The sequence below is a fragment of the Esox lucius genome, chromosome 24 (assembly GCF_011004845.1).
Source record: "Esox lucius isolate fEsoLuc1 chromosome 24, fEsoLuc1.pri, whole genome shotgun sequence".
NCBI classification, from domain to species: domain Eukaryota; kingdom Metazoa; phylum Chordata; class Actinopteri; order Esociformes; family Esocidae; genus Esox; species Esox lucius.
Window position 1 is genome coordinate 23931116 of NC_047592.1, and position 15336 is coordinate 23946451.

The 15336-nt window shown below is 42.7% G+C and overlaps 1 protein-coding gene across 1 annotated transcript in view; it reads left to right on the forward strand.

The window, feature by feature from the left end:
* ache (acetylcholinesterase) overlaps positions 1-14681 on the forward strand; it is a 28120-nt gene extending 13439 nt beyond the window's left edge. The window contains exons 4-11 of the mRNA XM_010899815.4: positions 282-495; positions 897-1160; positions 1467-1649; positions 2071-2169; positions 2439-2634; positions 3424-3616; positions 3770-3948; positions 10923-14681. Of these exons, the coding sequence (XP_010898117.1) occupies positions 282-495; positions 897-1160; positions 1467-1649; positions 2071-2169; positions 2439-2634; positions 3424-3616; positions 3770-3948; positions 10923-11041 (1447 nt within the window). The 3' untranslated portion in view covers positions 11042-14681. The remainder of the gene's footprint in view (positions 1-281; positions 496-896; positions 1161-1466; positions 1650-2070; positions 2170-2438; positions 2635-3423; positions 3617-3769; positions 3949-10922) is intronic.
* Positions 14682-15336: the final 655 nt, after the last annotated feature.

Sequence of the window (15336 nt, forward strand, 5' to 3'; positions counted from 1 at the left end):
AAACCGAGTTTGACACTGAAAAGACTATCACAGGGATCATACTTCCATTTACGACGCAGCTTCAGGTTCCCATCAGTCGAAGTTTAACACGAGATCCAACACCTATACACTCTTGCTGTCTTGACACCAACGTTCATTTAGTCAGGAATTATGGTTACTGCATGGAAGACACCTCATCCATTAATATAGGGGATGGGCAAAACCCTTTTTTTTCCTGACTAACACACTGGGAGAATGAGCCTGGCCCCTAAAGGGATTGGTTGTATTGTATTTGTCTACAGCGGTTCCTCGTCCCTGGATGTGTATGACGGCCGCTACCTGGCTCACTCGGAGAAGGTGGTTGTGGTCTCCATGAACTATCGCATCGGGGCTTTTGGGTTCCTGGCTCTGCACGGTTCCCCGGAGGCCCCAGGGAACGTGGGTCTTCTGGACCAGCGCATGGCTCTCCAGTGGGTGCAGGATAACATCCAGTTCTTCGGGGGAAACCCCAAACAGGTGATAAATAGAAAGAGTGTGTGTGGGATCCAGGTCTGTGTGTACATGTTATAAACATTATAAAACCTGACAAAATGACCCCCACAAGTTTTTTTGGCAGGTCCCCTCAAAATGCAATTTCTAGCTTATAGATCAGGTTTAGGGTAAATCTTGGGTTACTTTTAGGATTTGTTATTACAGGTTAGGTTTAGCGTAAGGGTTTAGGGCTAGATTAAGTTTAGGGATAAAGGTTAGGTAATTGGGAGAAGAGGTTTAGGGATTGTGAATAGAAAATATGGATTTATGCCTTTCTAGTCCTCAGAAGGATAGAAATAGAACAATAAACGTGTGTGTTTTTGTATGAGCGACAGAGTGAGCGTTTACATGCTACAAATGTAAATATTGCTTTTATGAACCACAAGGTGACCATCTTTGGGGAGAGTGCCGGAGCGGTTTCCGTGGGCCTGCACCTCTTGTCTCCCGGCAGTCGGCCCACCTTCACCCGAGCCATTCTCCAGAGTGGAGCCCCTAACTGCCCCTGGGCTACTATAACACAAGACGAAGCCCACCGGCGGGCCACCCAGCTGGGGAAGCATGTCGGCTGCCCCTCCGGGGGTAACGATACGGAGCTGGTGGACTGCCTCCGCAACAAGCGCCCGCAGGAGCTCATTGACAAAGAGTGGCAGGTGCGTTCATCTGTTGATCTTTTTTGTTTCACCGTATGTTTCACATTTCTTTTCAGGATTTCTTTTTATCACTCATCTACTCAGTACATTTCCTGTTTTCTGTATATTTTACATGTGCGTGTAGGAATGGATTTATTGCCCTATATTATTTTTGTCTGTCTGTCTCTGTTAAGTATTTACACTCCTGTAAACCAGTCACGTTGAACATACGCATTCAGTTGATGTGTTGTACTAGATGTGTTATGTGTTATATACTTGGCCAAACTGGAATAAATCAACAGCGGCCATGTTCTCTGGTCTTTTCAGGTCATGCCGTGGCCAGCCATCTTCCGTTTCTCCTTCGTGCCTGTCATCGATGGCGTGGTCCTCCCAGACAACCCAGAGGCCATGCTCAGCTCAGGCAACTTCAAGGACACCCAAATCTTGTTGGGTGTCAACCAGGACGAGGGGTCCTTCTTCCTGCTTTACGGGGCACCTGGCTTCAGCAAGGTTGGTGTAAATATGAAGGACAGATATTATTAGGAAATTGTAAAGAGTGATTACCCGAGACCAAACTTTTAAACACATAGTAACTCAAAAAAGAGGGAGCGCTTCCCATAAATTGCACAAGAATAACAGATCACTTACTTTGCACTGAGGCCCACATGAGAAAATGTGGTGTTGTGTTTTGGCTAAAATGTCTTCATAAGAGCATACTCATGTGTGTGTTTGTAGGTTCGCACCTGTGTGTTTGTTTATACTTTTATGTGTGTGTGTTTGTAGGTTCGTGCCTGTGTGTGTGTGTGTTTGTACTTTTATATGTGTGTGTTTGTAGGTTCGTGCCTGTGTGTGTGTGTGTTTGTACTTTTATGTGTGTGTGTGTGTGCTACACGCTTGCATTTCAACCTAACCTTCCATCGCCTCTCCGCAGGACAACGAGTCACTGATCTCTCGAGAGGACTTCCTGGAAAGCGTGAAGCTCAGCGTTCCGCATGCCAACGCCATAGGCCAGGAAGCCGTGGTGCTTCAGGTAGGCAGGGCCGGTAGCCGAAAGGTGGTCTGGTCGGATCCCAGTTGGGCCAGACACTGACATAAATGGGAGTTGAACTGGCATGCTAAGAAGACCGAAATGGACAATCGGGGCAAAAACTAGGCTTAATGTTAGTTTCACCTACCCATTGGCTGATCTGGAATGTTCTAATCATGTACTCTAATGCAGTACTTGGTTACCAACGCAGAGGTATTGCATTAGATACATTTGACCGGATGGGTGTCTAATGAAGCTCTGTTACGTCGCAGTATACTGACTGGTTCGACGAGAACAACGGAGGAAAGAACCGAGATGCCCTGGACGACGTGGTCGGAGACCATAACGTCATCTGCCCACTGCAGCACTTCGCCAGGAGCTACGCCCAGTTTCATGCCGATCAGACCACCAACAACTGGCAACAGGCCGGCACCTCTGGGGGTGTGGTGAAGGATGGGAACTCACAAGGTAGGATTGGTTCATTCGTGGTTCTGTTAGTTGTTCTTTTGACATTACGCAAATGTTTGTTTCTTCATAATGACCCTTCAATATCCACTAAGAGGCAGTTCCCCATACACAGAAAAAGCCTAGTACAGGACTAAAATGTAACTTCTATGGGGATTTTCCATTGAGCTTGATTTTTTGTCAAGGACTAGGAATTATATGTGACTGGGAAACTGGATAAATGGAACAGGGCTAGAATAGTACATAGGAATGAGATAGATCACCTTAAACATTGCAATAGAAATAATCATCTAACATTTCTTTGGCAATTTCTAATTCCTCCCCCCGGCAAAAAAATCCTATTTCTGCCACAACATAATAACTTATTGATTGCTGCAGAGACTGTGGAAGACTAAATACATTGTTGCTAACCAGAACAATGTCATAAATGGATCAAATTCAGTTTTGTGTTTCATCCTGCGGAACAAAGGAATGTAGGTACAAGAAGGAAACTGCAATAACATTTCCAAAATGTTGACTGATTTAAAGGAAAGTAAAAGCTGGGCGATGGTTTTGCTTTGTGGTGTCTGGGTTTTTTTAATCTATGTTCGCATTTGTTATAAACATCATTCCATGTTATTCACATTCCTAATTGTTTATTCATTTTGTAACCTCTAATAAAATCTAACTGAAATCAAGTTTCTTACGAGATTTCAACACAAATGGGAACATATGGCGAAACATATTCAACACAGTGGAACATCTTGGTTTCACCGAACTATTTTACCCAATGCTCTCCTCCAATCCCTCTAGGTGGAGTGTATCTTTACCTGTTCGACCATCGTGCCTCTAATCTGGCCTGGCCGGAGTGGATGGGCGTTATCCACGGTTACGAGATTGAGTTTGTCTTCGGCCTGCCACTGGAGAAAAGACTCAACTACACGGCCGAGGAGGAGAAGCTGAGCCGACGCATGATGAGATACTGGGCCAACTTTGCACGCACAGGGTAGGAGCAAGGGGCAGGGCTGCTTTCTTCAGGCGAGGAGGATAGAGAGCGAGACCGCTCAAGGAATGTCACCACCCTGCTTGCGTGGGGTTGTTCTGCTTACCTCCCCCCTCTCCCCCTTCTCCCCCTGCACCTTCCCCCATGTCTCCACAGTAACCCCAACATCAACTTCGACGGCAGCGTGGATAGCAGGCGGAAATGGCCCCAGTTCACTAACAGCGAGCAGAAACATGTGGGTTTAAACACAGAACCCCTGAAGATCCACAAGGGCCTACGGAACCAGCTGTGTGCATTCTGGAACCGTTTCCTGCCACGCCTCCTCAATATCACAGGTAAGGTGTTCGCCACATGTGCACACACACAACGTCAGGGTAATATTTGTTAGGACACCCCTTCTCATTCAAGGGATTTTTATTTATTTTTTTACTATCTTCCACATTGTAGAATAGTAGTGAAGGCATTCAAACTATGAAATACCACATATGAAATAATTTAGTAACAAATCTAAATACATTTATATTTTAGATTCTTCAAAGGAGCCACCCTTTGCCTTGATGACAGCTTTGTACACTCTTGGCATTGTCTCAACCAGAGTGCCTTTCCAACAGTCTTGAAGGACTTCCCACATATGTTGGGCACTTGTTTGCTGCTTTTTATTCACTGCAGTCCAACTTATAACAAACCATCTCAATTTGGTTTTAGTCGGGTGATTGTGGAGGCTAGGCCATCTGATGAAACAGTCCATCGCTCTCCTTCTTGGTCTAGTAAGGATGGTGTATCGCTGCAGAATGGTGTGGTAGCCATGCTGGTTCCATGTGCCTTGAAATGTAAATAAATCACAGAAAGTGTGCCGGCAAAGCACACCACCACACCTCCTAAATGCTGCACGGTGGCAACCACAAATGCGGTGATCATCTGTTCACCCTCAAACCATCTCACAAAGACTCAGCAGTTGGACCAGAGGACAGATTTCTACTGGGCTAATGTCCATTTCTTGTGTTTCTTTGCCCAAGCAAGTCTCTTCTTTTTATTGGTGAACTTCAGTGCTGGTTTCTTTGCAACAATTTGACCATAAAGGCCTGATTCATGCAGTCTCCCCTGAATAGTTGATGTTGAGATTTGTTTGTTGCTTGAACTCTGTGAAGGTTACTACATGATTCCATGTGTTTTTCATAGTTGTGTAGTCTTCACTATTATTCTACAATGTGAACAATTTTAACTAAAGAAATACATTTGAAAATACGTATCTATGGATAAAAGCCTCTGCTAAGCAGTATCTACTGGTGTATGTGATATATGCATCGTGAATGTTTCTACCACTAAATGTGGGTATTGCATTGAAAACCATGAATTCATATTAAACTCATTACTAGGCGGCAAGTACAGACTCAAATGTTTTATACAGTGGATTAGTGGCTTGGAAATAAGCTAGGGGCAGATTACTGTCTTTTACATGGAAATAGGCCCTGAGACGTATTAAATGATCTGGGAGAGGAGAGCAGGCTGAAATCTCTTATGATCCATTATCTAACTGTCCAGTGTCCAAATAAGGGAAGAAAACTAAATTACTCACTAATAAGAAGAATGGTATAATAACTTGTAATAATCATAATAAAAATGAGGTTGTACAAAGACAAAAACAATCATTAAAGCAAATACGATTTTTTTGTCCTGTACAACTCTGAAGGTTTATAATTAATAACAGTGACCGCTACTGCACAACTACTAATAGAAGTAATAAATAGAAGTACCTAAAATATACACCAATCAGCCATAACATTATGACCACCTGCCTCATATTGTGTAGGTCTGTCTTTTGCCGCCAAAACAGCCCTGACCCGTCGAGGCATTAACTCCACTAGACCTCTGAAGGTCTTCAATCTTCATCCTCTTATTGGGTATCGGGTCGCAGGGACAGCAGCTCCAGCAGCTCCAGCAGGGGACCACAAACTTCCCATTCCCAAGCCACATTAGCCAGCTCTGACTGGGGGATCTTGAGGCGTTCCCAGGCCAGTGTTGAGATATAATCTCTCCACCTAGTCCTGGGCCTACCCCGAGGTCTCCTCCCAGCTGGACATGCCTGGAACACCTCCCTAGGGAGACGTCCTGGGGGCATCCTTACCAGATGCCCGAACCACCTCAACTGGCTCATTTCGATTCAAAGGAGCACCGTCTCTACTCCATGTTCCTCGCGGATGACTGAGCTTCTCACACATCTCTAAGGGAGACGCCAGCCACCCTTCTGAGAAAACCCATTTCAGCCGCTTGTACTCGCGATCTAGTTCTTTCGGGTCATGACGGAAGTGAAACCAAAACAGAAGCACACCTCTGAAGATGTGTTTTGGTATCTGGCACCAAGACAATAGCTGCAGATCCTTTAAGTCGTATAAGTTGCGAGGTAGAGCCTCCATGGATCTGAATTGTTTGTCCAACACATCTTACATATCTGGGGAATGTGGAGGCCAAGCCAACACCTTGAACTCGTTGTTGTGTTCCACAAACCATTCCTGAACCACTTTTGCTTTGTGGCAGGGCACATTATCCTGCTGAGGCCAATTCCATCAGGGAATTCCATTGCAATGAAAGGGTGCACATATTCTGCAACAATGCTTAGGTAGGTGGTAAGTGTCAAAGTAACATCCACATGAATGGCAGGACCCAAAGTTTCCCAACAGAACATTGCCCAAAGCATCACACTGCCTCCGCCGGCTTGCCTTCTTCCCATAGTGCATCCTGGTGCCATGTGTTCTCCAGGTAAGCGAAGCACACACACCCGGCCATCCACGTGATGTAAAAGGAAACGTGATTCATCAAACCAGGCCACCTACTTCCATTGCTACGTGGTCCAGTTTTGAAGCTAACGTGCCCTTTTTAGGTGCTTTGGCAATAGACAGGGGTCAGTATGGGCACCCTGACTGGTCTGCGGCTACGCAGCCCCATACGCAACAAAATGCAATGCACTGTGTGTTCTGACACCTTTCTATTAGTACCAGCCATTTGAGCTACAGTAGCTTGTCTGGTGGATCGGATCACATGGGCCAGCCTTCGCTCCCACTTGCATCAGTGAGCCTTGGCCGCCCATGACCCTGTCGCCGGTTCACCAGAACACTCCACAAGGGCTGCAGTTTTGGAGATGCTCTGACCCAGTCATCTAGCCATCACAATTTGGTCCTAGTCAAAGTCGCTCAGATCCTTACGCTTGCCCATTTTTCCTGCTTCTAACACATCAACTTCGAGGACAGAATGTTCACTTGCTGCCTAATATATCCTACCCACTGACAGGTGCCATGACAGGTCCCTGTCAGTGACAGGTACACTCCTCACATTTTTGTAAATATTTGATTATATCAATATTTGATTAAAGTAGTGAGTGTACAGCTTGTATAACAGTATAAATTTGCTGTCCCCTCAAAATACCTCAACACACAGCCATTAATGTCTAAACCGCAGGCAACAAAAGTGAGTACACCCCTAAGTGAAAATGGCCAAATTCGGCCCAAAGTGTTAATTTTTTTAACCCTCTTGAGCATGGAGTTCACCAGAGCTTCACAGGTTGACACTGGAGTCCTCTTCCACTCCTCCATGACGACATCACGGAGCTGGTGGATGTTAGAGACCTTGCGCTCCTCCACCTTCCATTTGAGGGTGCCCCTCAGATGCTCAATAGGGTTTAGACATGCTTGGCCAGTCCATTACCTTTACCATCAGCTTCTTTAGCAAGGCAGTGGTCCTCTTGGAGGTGTGTTTGGGGTCGTTATCATGTTGAAATACTGCCCAATCTCTGAGGGGATCATGCTCTGCTTTAGTATGTCACAGTACATGTTGGCATTCATGGTTCCCTCAATGAACTGTAGCTCCCCAGTGCCGGCAGCACTCATGCACCCCCAGACCATGACACTCCCACCCCCATGCTTGACTGTAGGCAAGACACACTTGTCTTTGTACTCCTCACCTGGTTGCCGCCACACACACTTGACACCATCTAAACCAAATGTTTATCTTGGTCTCATCAGACCACAGGACATGGTTCCAGTAATCCATGTCCTTAGTCTGCTTGTCTTCAGCAGACTGTTTGCAGGCTTTCTTGTGCATCATCTTTAGAAGAGGCTTTCTTCTGGGATGACAGGCATGCAGACCATTTTGTACGGCGAATGGTCTGAGCACTGACAGGCTGACTCCCCACACTTTCAACCTCTGCAGCAATGCTGGCAGCACTCATACGTCTATTTCCCAAAGACAACCTCTGGATATGACGCTGAGCATGTGCACTCAACTTCTTTGGTTGACCATGGCAAGGCCTGTTCTGAGTGGAATCTGTCCTGTTAAACCGCTGTATGGTCTTGGCCACCATGCTGCAGCTCAGTTTCAGGGTCTTGGCAATCTTCTTATAGCTTAGGCCATCATTATGTAGAGCAACAATTATGTTTCTCAAATCCTCATAGAGTTCTTTGCCATGTTGAACTTAAAGTATGAGTTTAGTGTCATAGCAATAACACCAAATTTAACACACCTGCTCCCTATTCACACCTGAGACCTTGTAACACTAATGAGTCACATGACACCAGGGAGGGAAAATGGCTAATTGGGCCCAATTTGGACATTTTCATTTAGGGGTGTACTCACTTTTATTGCCAGTGATTTAGACATTAATGGCTGTGTGTTGAGTTATAATGAGGGGACAGCAAATGTACACTGTTATACCAGCTGTACACTCACTACTTTACATTGTAGCAAAGTGTCATTTCCTCAGTGTTGTCACATGAAAAGGTATAATCAAATATTTACAGAAATGTGAGGGGTGCCCCAAGTCATCAAACCTACTCACTTGAGGAATTCTAGTCATAGATTATGCTCAAATAAACAAGATATTACAAATTCATCCCAAAATTGAAGGTTTAAAAATTATTTCACCAATCAAAACAACCCAGACTTCATCTTTAAGTTAGGTGGCATTTCATTTACAGTGACTTGAAATTGTGATCGCTTCCAAAGGCCATTTACAAAGCCCGGTATGGTTTGGTTTTGTCATCATGGAGTATTGTGTGTATGGGATTTGAAAGGAGCCTGAATACCTTTGAAAGGCACTCTATACAGGGACAGTTAAGAAGTTTCAAAAGTAGTTTACACTTTATTTTGAGAATTCCAATTTGTAGATGTTCAATAGATAGTAATACAGTCATCAAACTGTGTTGATACGCTACTGCTTGCTAGGTTTATAGTTAGGTTTAGAATAAGGTTTAGGGTAAGGTTTAAGGTTAGGATTAAGGTTAGGGTATGGGTTAGGGTTAGTACATAGTCAACTAAAATGTTACTGATAGTCAGTAGATAATTTGTAGAGCATCTACAGACACACTTTTGGGACTCTCAAAATGTAAAATGTGCGTCTTATAATGGCCAGTTGTTAATATAAATAGCAATTGTAAAGTAAGGTTTTGCATCTGTTTTCATGATGTCACAGTCTAGGATATGAAGTAGCGGTTGGCCTTTCTCAGGTCTTTCTGGTGGATAAAGTTAAAAAATTCTTAGATCTCTATGGTAAACCAAGTTTATAGTTAATTGTTATTCTTATTCAATCAATATGCTGTCCAAAACCTAATTAAAATATATAGTTAAACCCAGGTATTGCAAACAACCAGCAATGTACCTTGACTAGCATGATTGTTTAATTACCAGCTGTGGAGATAATTGTATCCTCTGTACCAAACAGCATGATACTGGACTTAGTTTGATTGAAAACCTATTTCTTAGCAAGAAACCACCTACAGTGGGGAATAGGTTTTAAATTAATCATGGAACCCATCTGGTCTATCCACTCCATGCTTAGTTCAGTTTCTCCTCACTATTTACAGCTTGCATCACGTGTGTTTTGTGATCTGATAAATGTCACACTGTATGCAAATATTTCTCTTATCAGTCCACTGTCTCCGCATTGTGACCAGATTAGCTTGTGCCTCCATTTATGCAAATGTTCTTTTAAAAATAATATGAATGTATTCATTTCAAGATCATTGCTGATTCCATAAGTAAACAGTGCTCAAAGATCTTTGAGAAGAGTTATGGGATGGGTTGAACAAGTTCTATCAGAGTTACTATTTTTGTCTGGTCTTGTCTGGTTGTGTTTCACATTTCTGTTGGTTAGTAGACGCTCATATCCAGAGTAACATACTGTTAGTGCTTTCACCTCAGCATAGGTAGATGGGACAACTACACAACTCGGTAAGATTGATTATATTTCACTCAATGAAGCAGCTGTCCACAAAGCCATTGTTAGAAGGAAGTAATATACAGAAGCGTTCATGCATCTTTTTTTGTTCTGTCCTTTTTGTGTTTTGAAAATGCTTGCCTATGACAAAGAAAACAGTGTTGATAGCCACACAATTAGCTGTGTGGGTGTGTGTGGGTGTTTTTGACAACTATGCAACTGGGACAAAAAATTTCCATTAAACTATGGTTTAATTAGAAAAGTTTAATAATTGGGACTTTTTTCCAGTCCATTGGGATTACTAGAAGTAGATTTTTTAGATTTAGATTTTGCGTGCCATTCAGATAGGAGTGTAACCATTTTTCATTGGACAGGTTCCAAATTCCAAACGTCACTGCATGTTACTGTTAGGGGTCACTTGTGCTACAGCCGGTTGGTCTTTTGACCGTTATGACCCATGACCCAAGTTCAGATAAACAGTGATGTTACTTCCCGTATCTTGAAATCAATCTTCATTTAAATAACACGTCTTACATTAAAGTGCATTCCAAGGTGTTCTACAAAACAAAATGAATATGGTAAAAACAGAATGTGTCTATACAAAATGAATATGGCAAAAACAGAATGTGTCTATACAAAATGAATATGGTAAAAACAGAATGTGTCTATACAAAATGAATATGGCAAAAACAGAATGTGTCTATACAAAATGAATATGGCAAAAACAGAATGTGTCTATACAAAATGAATATGGCAAAAACAGAATGTGTCTATACAAAATGAATATGGTAAAAACAGAATGTGTCTATACAAAATGAATATGGTAAAAACAGAATGTGTCTATACAAAATGAAGAGAAAGTATGTTAAGCCTTTTAAAAACAGGTCTCTCAGGTTCCTGACAGGGACATTGGTGACAGTCTTTCAATTCTAAAAATCGTATTGTCCTCATTTTCTCTCTCTCCCTTTATCTCTCTATCAACCTATTTTCTCTGTCTATCGCTCGTTTTCATTCTCACTACTCCCTGACCTCGATCCATTCGACTCTTTGTCTTTCCACTTTTCCCTTTTCAACACCCCCTCACCTGCTCCCTCTCCTCCTCAGATAACATAGACGAGGCGGAGCGTCAGTGGAAGGTCGAGTTCCATCGCTGGTCCTCCTACATGATGCATTGGAAGAGCCAGTTCGACCACTACAAGCAGGAGCGCTGCACTGACCTCTAAGACGAGAGAGAGGAAAGACCATGTCCGTCCATAGGTCCCTGTCATTCTTCATGTGATACGATATGTTGAGGCTCACACTGTAACGCCACTTAGGCTAAGCAGTGGATTCCCTTCTCCACCGTTTCTCTGCACTCTCATAAATCACATATTGGTTTTCAGTTTGTTTGGTTCCCATTGTGGGGGTTAGGTCCGTGAGCTGACAACCAGTCAGCATCAGATAAGGAAATAGTAATAGGAGTTATGGAAGGAGCCGGTCATTGATGAACTGTGTGAATAGGTGAAATGGTGAACGCTTCGACGGTGGGTCATGACTGTTCCTCTCTGTAGACTCTGACTGTGTGTGTGTGTGTGTGTGTCTGTCTGTACAGGTATAACTGTACTTGTGGGGATAAAAAATTCCTGTAATTATAGTTAAGTAAGAAAAAAACGACCGTGCAGAGATTTTTTTCCAGAAAGAAGGCTATGTTAGGTTTAGAGGTTAGTTCAAGGGGAAAATGTAGAGTTTATTTAGGGTTAGAATCATGTTAAGAGTCAGGATTAGGGGATGGTTTTCAGGTTAATGAGTATGGTAGTCCCTACAAGTACAGAATGACAAAGGTTTGTGTGTGAGTGCGTGTGCTACGTCTTATCCTTTCGGTCCCTCTCAGTCTTTTTGTTAACTTATTTTTCAGTCGACACAAACCTTGCTGTCGGCTATTTTATATGATCTTTATTTAAAAAAGCTACTACCATTACTGTTCCACTGTCAGTCCATGTGTCTGTTCCCTTGTAGTTCGTACTGTACATTTCGCAGATCCCCCGTCCCTCACTCCGGCTGTATTAGGGAGGCGATCGGTTGTCCGTGTGGACTCTTAAATCACACCCTATTCCCTACACAGTGTACTACAGCCCCCCTGGTTGAAAGTAGCACACCAAATATGACATAGGGTGTGATTTGGGACATGTTCTTTCTTCTTCTGCGCCTCACCTGGGCACCTCTGCCCTATCTAGTGTGCTGTACCAGGGTAGTGGCTCCCAACCTTTTTCAGTTACTGTACCACAAACAGAATTCTGCTCTGCTGGGTGTACCCCCTCATGTTACTTTTGCTATTATGGTGTTGAGTGTTTTCTCAAAAATTCCCTGTGGAGAGGCCAAGTACCCCCAGGGGTCCTAGTACCCCTGGTTGGGAACCACTGTCTAGGGGAAGGATGGTGATTTGGGATGTTGTCTTTGTCCATGTGGGTCCACAACTGAAGCCGAAAACCACTGATCAACTTGGAATCTGGAGCCATGTATATATCCCTGTGCTGGGTAGGAAAATATCGTCACTGAAACAAACCGTAGGGCCGTGTGTGTGTGTGTGTTAAACTCCATGCGGCCCTGCAGTATTTGTGGCACATGTTGCTTGTGTCCTTCTTGGCGATCGTTGAAATGTTGCTTGAACGTAGGTCTTCTGTGCACGTCTTTCAATCCACTTGTCAGAGCGTGAGAGCGATGGCGTATGAACTTTGTATGGCGTAATATCCACATACCTCTGTAAATCATCTTTACGTCACTAGTCCCTGGTGCATGCCAGTCCCTCTCATCGTTGTCCCGGCAACAGAGTGCAGTGTGAGTGTGAGTGTGTGTGTTTGTCTGTGTTGGCGCGTGCGTACTGATACAGTCTCCGTGCCAAAGGCCGACGTGTCTCGTTCCCCTCCTCCCTCCTACCATCCCTCTCTCCTTTACTCCTATCCATCATTCTCTCCTCTCCACCTCCCCCTCTCTCCTCTCCACCTCCCCCTCTCTCCCCCCCACCTCTCCGCTCACCCCGTCCCTCCATCATCCCCAGGAGGACAGGCGTTCTCGTTAGTCTAATGGAGGCTGAAGTAATTCACTCAGCGTGTGCGCGCGGCCGCGTGAGTAATTCACTCAGAGCTCCGGTGAAACGACAGGGCGCTGCGTCAGCCATTTACCAGACTGACATCCCTGGCTTGGTTGTACCGATGCAGAGACTGCGGCTGACGGAGGGAGAGAGAGAGAGAGATGGCGAGATCAGGAAGAAAAATATGAAGAAAGGGAGAAAAGTGCGATGGAGAGAGAGAAAGAGAAAGAGAATGGAAGACAAAGTCAGTAAGAGGAAGACAGGGAGGGGGAGGCAGGGGGAGAGAAAGAAGGACAGGAAAAGAAAACACATGCTCTGTTTCTGTCTGCCAAGGTTGTTTATCATTAACTGTGACATTTACTGTACTGTCCACTTGCCTTTCGCAGTCATTTGTATATTCAGTTGCAGGCTTCTCGGTTTAAATCATCTAGAGATGGTAAAAAATTAACAAGGGACTGTCTCTTCATCACGTCATGTTGACACAGTTCCAGGTTTGGTTGCTTTCAGGGGTGGTGTGTGTTGTGTTGTATGTTCCATCTATTTGTCCTTTTGTCCACCTCTAAATGTTTGCTTTTCTTTTGTATGTGTCCCTGTTCCTGCCTGTCTTTATTCACCTGGGCTTGTATCTGTCCATTCATCTGTGTATACAATATTTATGTGACGTCACGCTTGTATGATGTCATTCTGTGATGTCATTTATTTGAACCGGCATTCATTGACACAGAAGAGATCAGGATCAGCCTGATTGGTCAGCAGGTATCCCAGTGAAGTATTATGATTGGTTTATTTACCAGGCATGTACAACTCCTATTTAACGACTGGAGTAGAGTAGTCTAGCTTTAAAAGTAAAAGTAATATAAAAAATAGTTACATATATTGAAAATGATTTAAAGTGAAAGACTATCTGTAATTCTTTAGATACTGTGTGAGTACTAAATGGCACTCACTTCCCCATATAGTCTACTACTTGGTCAAAAGTAGTGTACAACATTAGGGAATAAAATGCCATTTAGGACATATCCACTTTGTTTGAATGAAAAGAATGCATGTGTGAATGGATTGGCTGTGTGATTGATCTAATGATGAGTGACAGCTGCTCAAGCCCATCTTTTCCAATAACAGGGCCGGCTTCCCCTTTTTCCTCCAATGTTATCCCTTTGTGCATGTCCTGAGAAACCACTCCCCTCAGAATTCTAGTCCAAATTGATTACAGTTATTTTCTGTAAAACTACACCCCATGAAGTACTGATTTGCATTTAGATTATTATTACGATTATTTTGACTGTTATTATACAATTATTATAGCTTTGACATTACAGTTGATGTTAGCAATAATATAACACATCAATATATAAATATATTTGATATTTAAATGCAAAGATATTTAATTGGATGATGAGGATGATGACGAGAAAGATTTATATCATCGCTATTTAAAATATAAGGGAGGTTATATTTGGACAAAGCAATATAATAAATATATAAAGAGTGCCATATTTTTTTTTATTGTTTTATTATTCTTATTGTTTTTCAATGAATAGTATTACTTCAGTACTACTACAGAATACCGTATAAACAAAGCATAGTATTTACCGTATAGAGTATATACTATATACAGTATACTACTAGAGTACTAATAAGGTACTATTAAAGTACTACTACTCCTGCATCATCATTTGTTACAGTCGCTAGTACTTTAAATAATACATTAGAATGGCTTTTGTAGACGTATGTATTCATGAATGCCAGCTTGTTGTTTGTCAAATTGCAACAAAATAAAGACACCTCGCTGCTTACCTGTTCTTTCAATTCAGTTTTCTCTCTTCCTCTGTCGCTTTCTCAATCTCTCAAACCTTTCATACAGCTAATCATATTAAGAGAACATAGAAATGTATAGAAATTATATTATAAACCTCCCCGAATGCTGACTGACTGAAGTTGTGGTGCTCAGAGCCTTTGGAAAACATTCTGAGACCCCATCACTTTCTCTGCATCTGTTGTGTTATAGACTTTATTTACAATTGACAAAAAAAAAATTCTCATCTACCTACAAACAATACCCAATAATAAAAATACGTTTTTAGATATTTTTGCCAATAAAAAAAAGATATAACTCATGCACATAAGTATTCATATCCTTTATTCAGTACTTTGTAGCAGTGAATACATTTTCAAGTGTTCTTGGGTATCCCTATACCAGCTTTGCACACATGGATTTGGACAGATGCTCTCACTATCTGTTGGGACTGGATGGGGAACTGCAATTTTCAGTTCTTTGCACCGATGTTGAATGGGGTTCAAGTCCATCTTTGGCTGGGATATTCAAATATATTCACAAACTTGTTCCAAAGCCACTCCATTATTCTCAGGTTTTGAACCAAAGAACTTACTTCATCAGTCTGTTTTTGTTCTGAGAAATTTAGGCTATTCCATGCGAGAAATTGCCAAGAA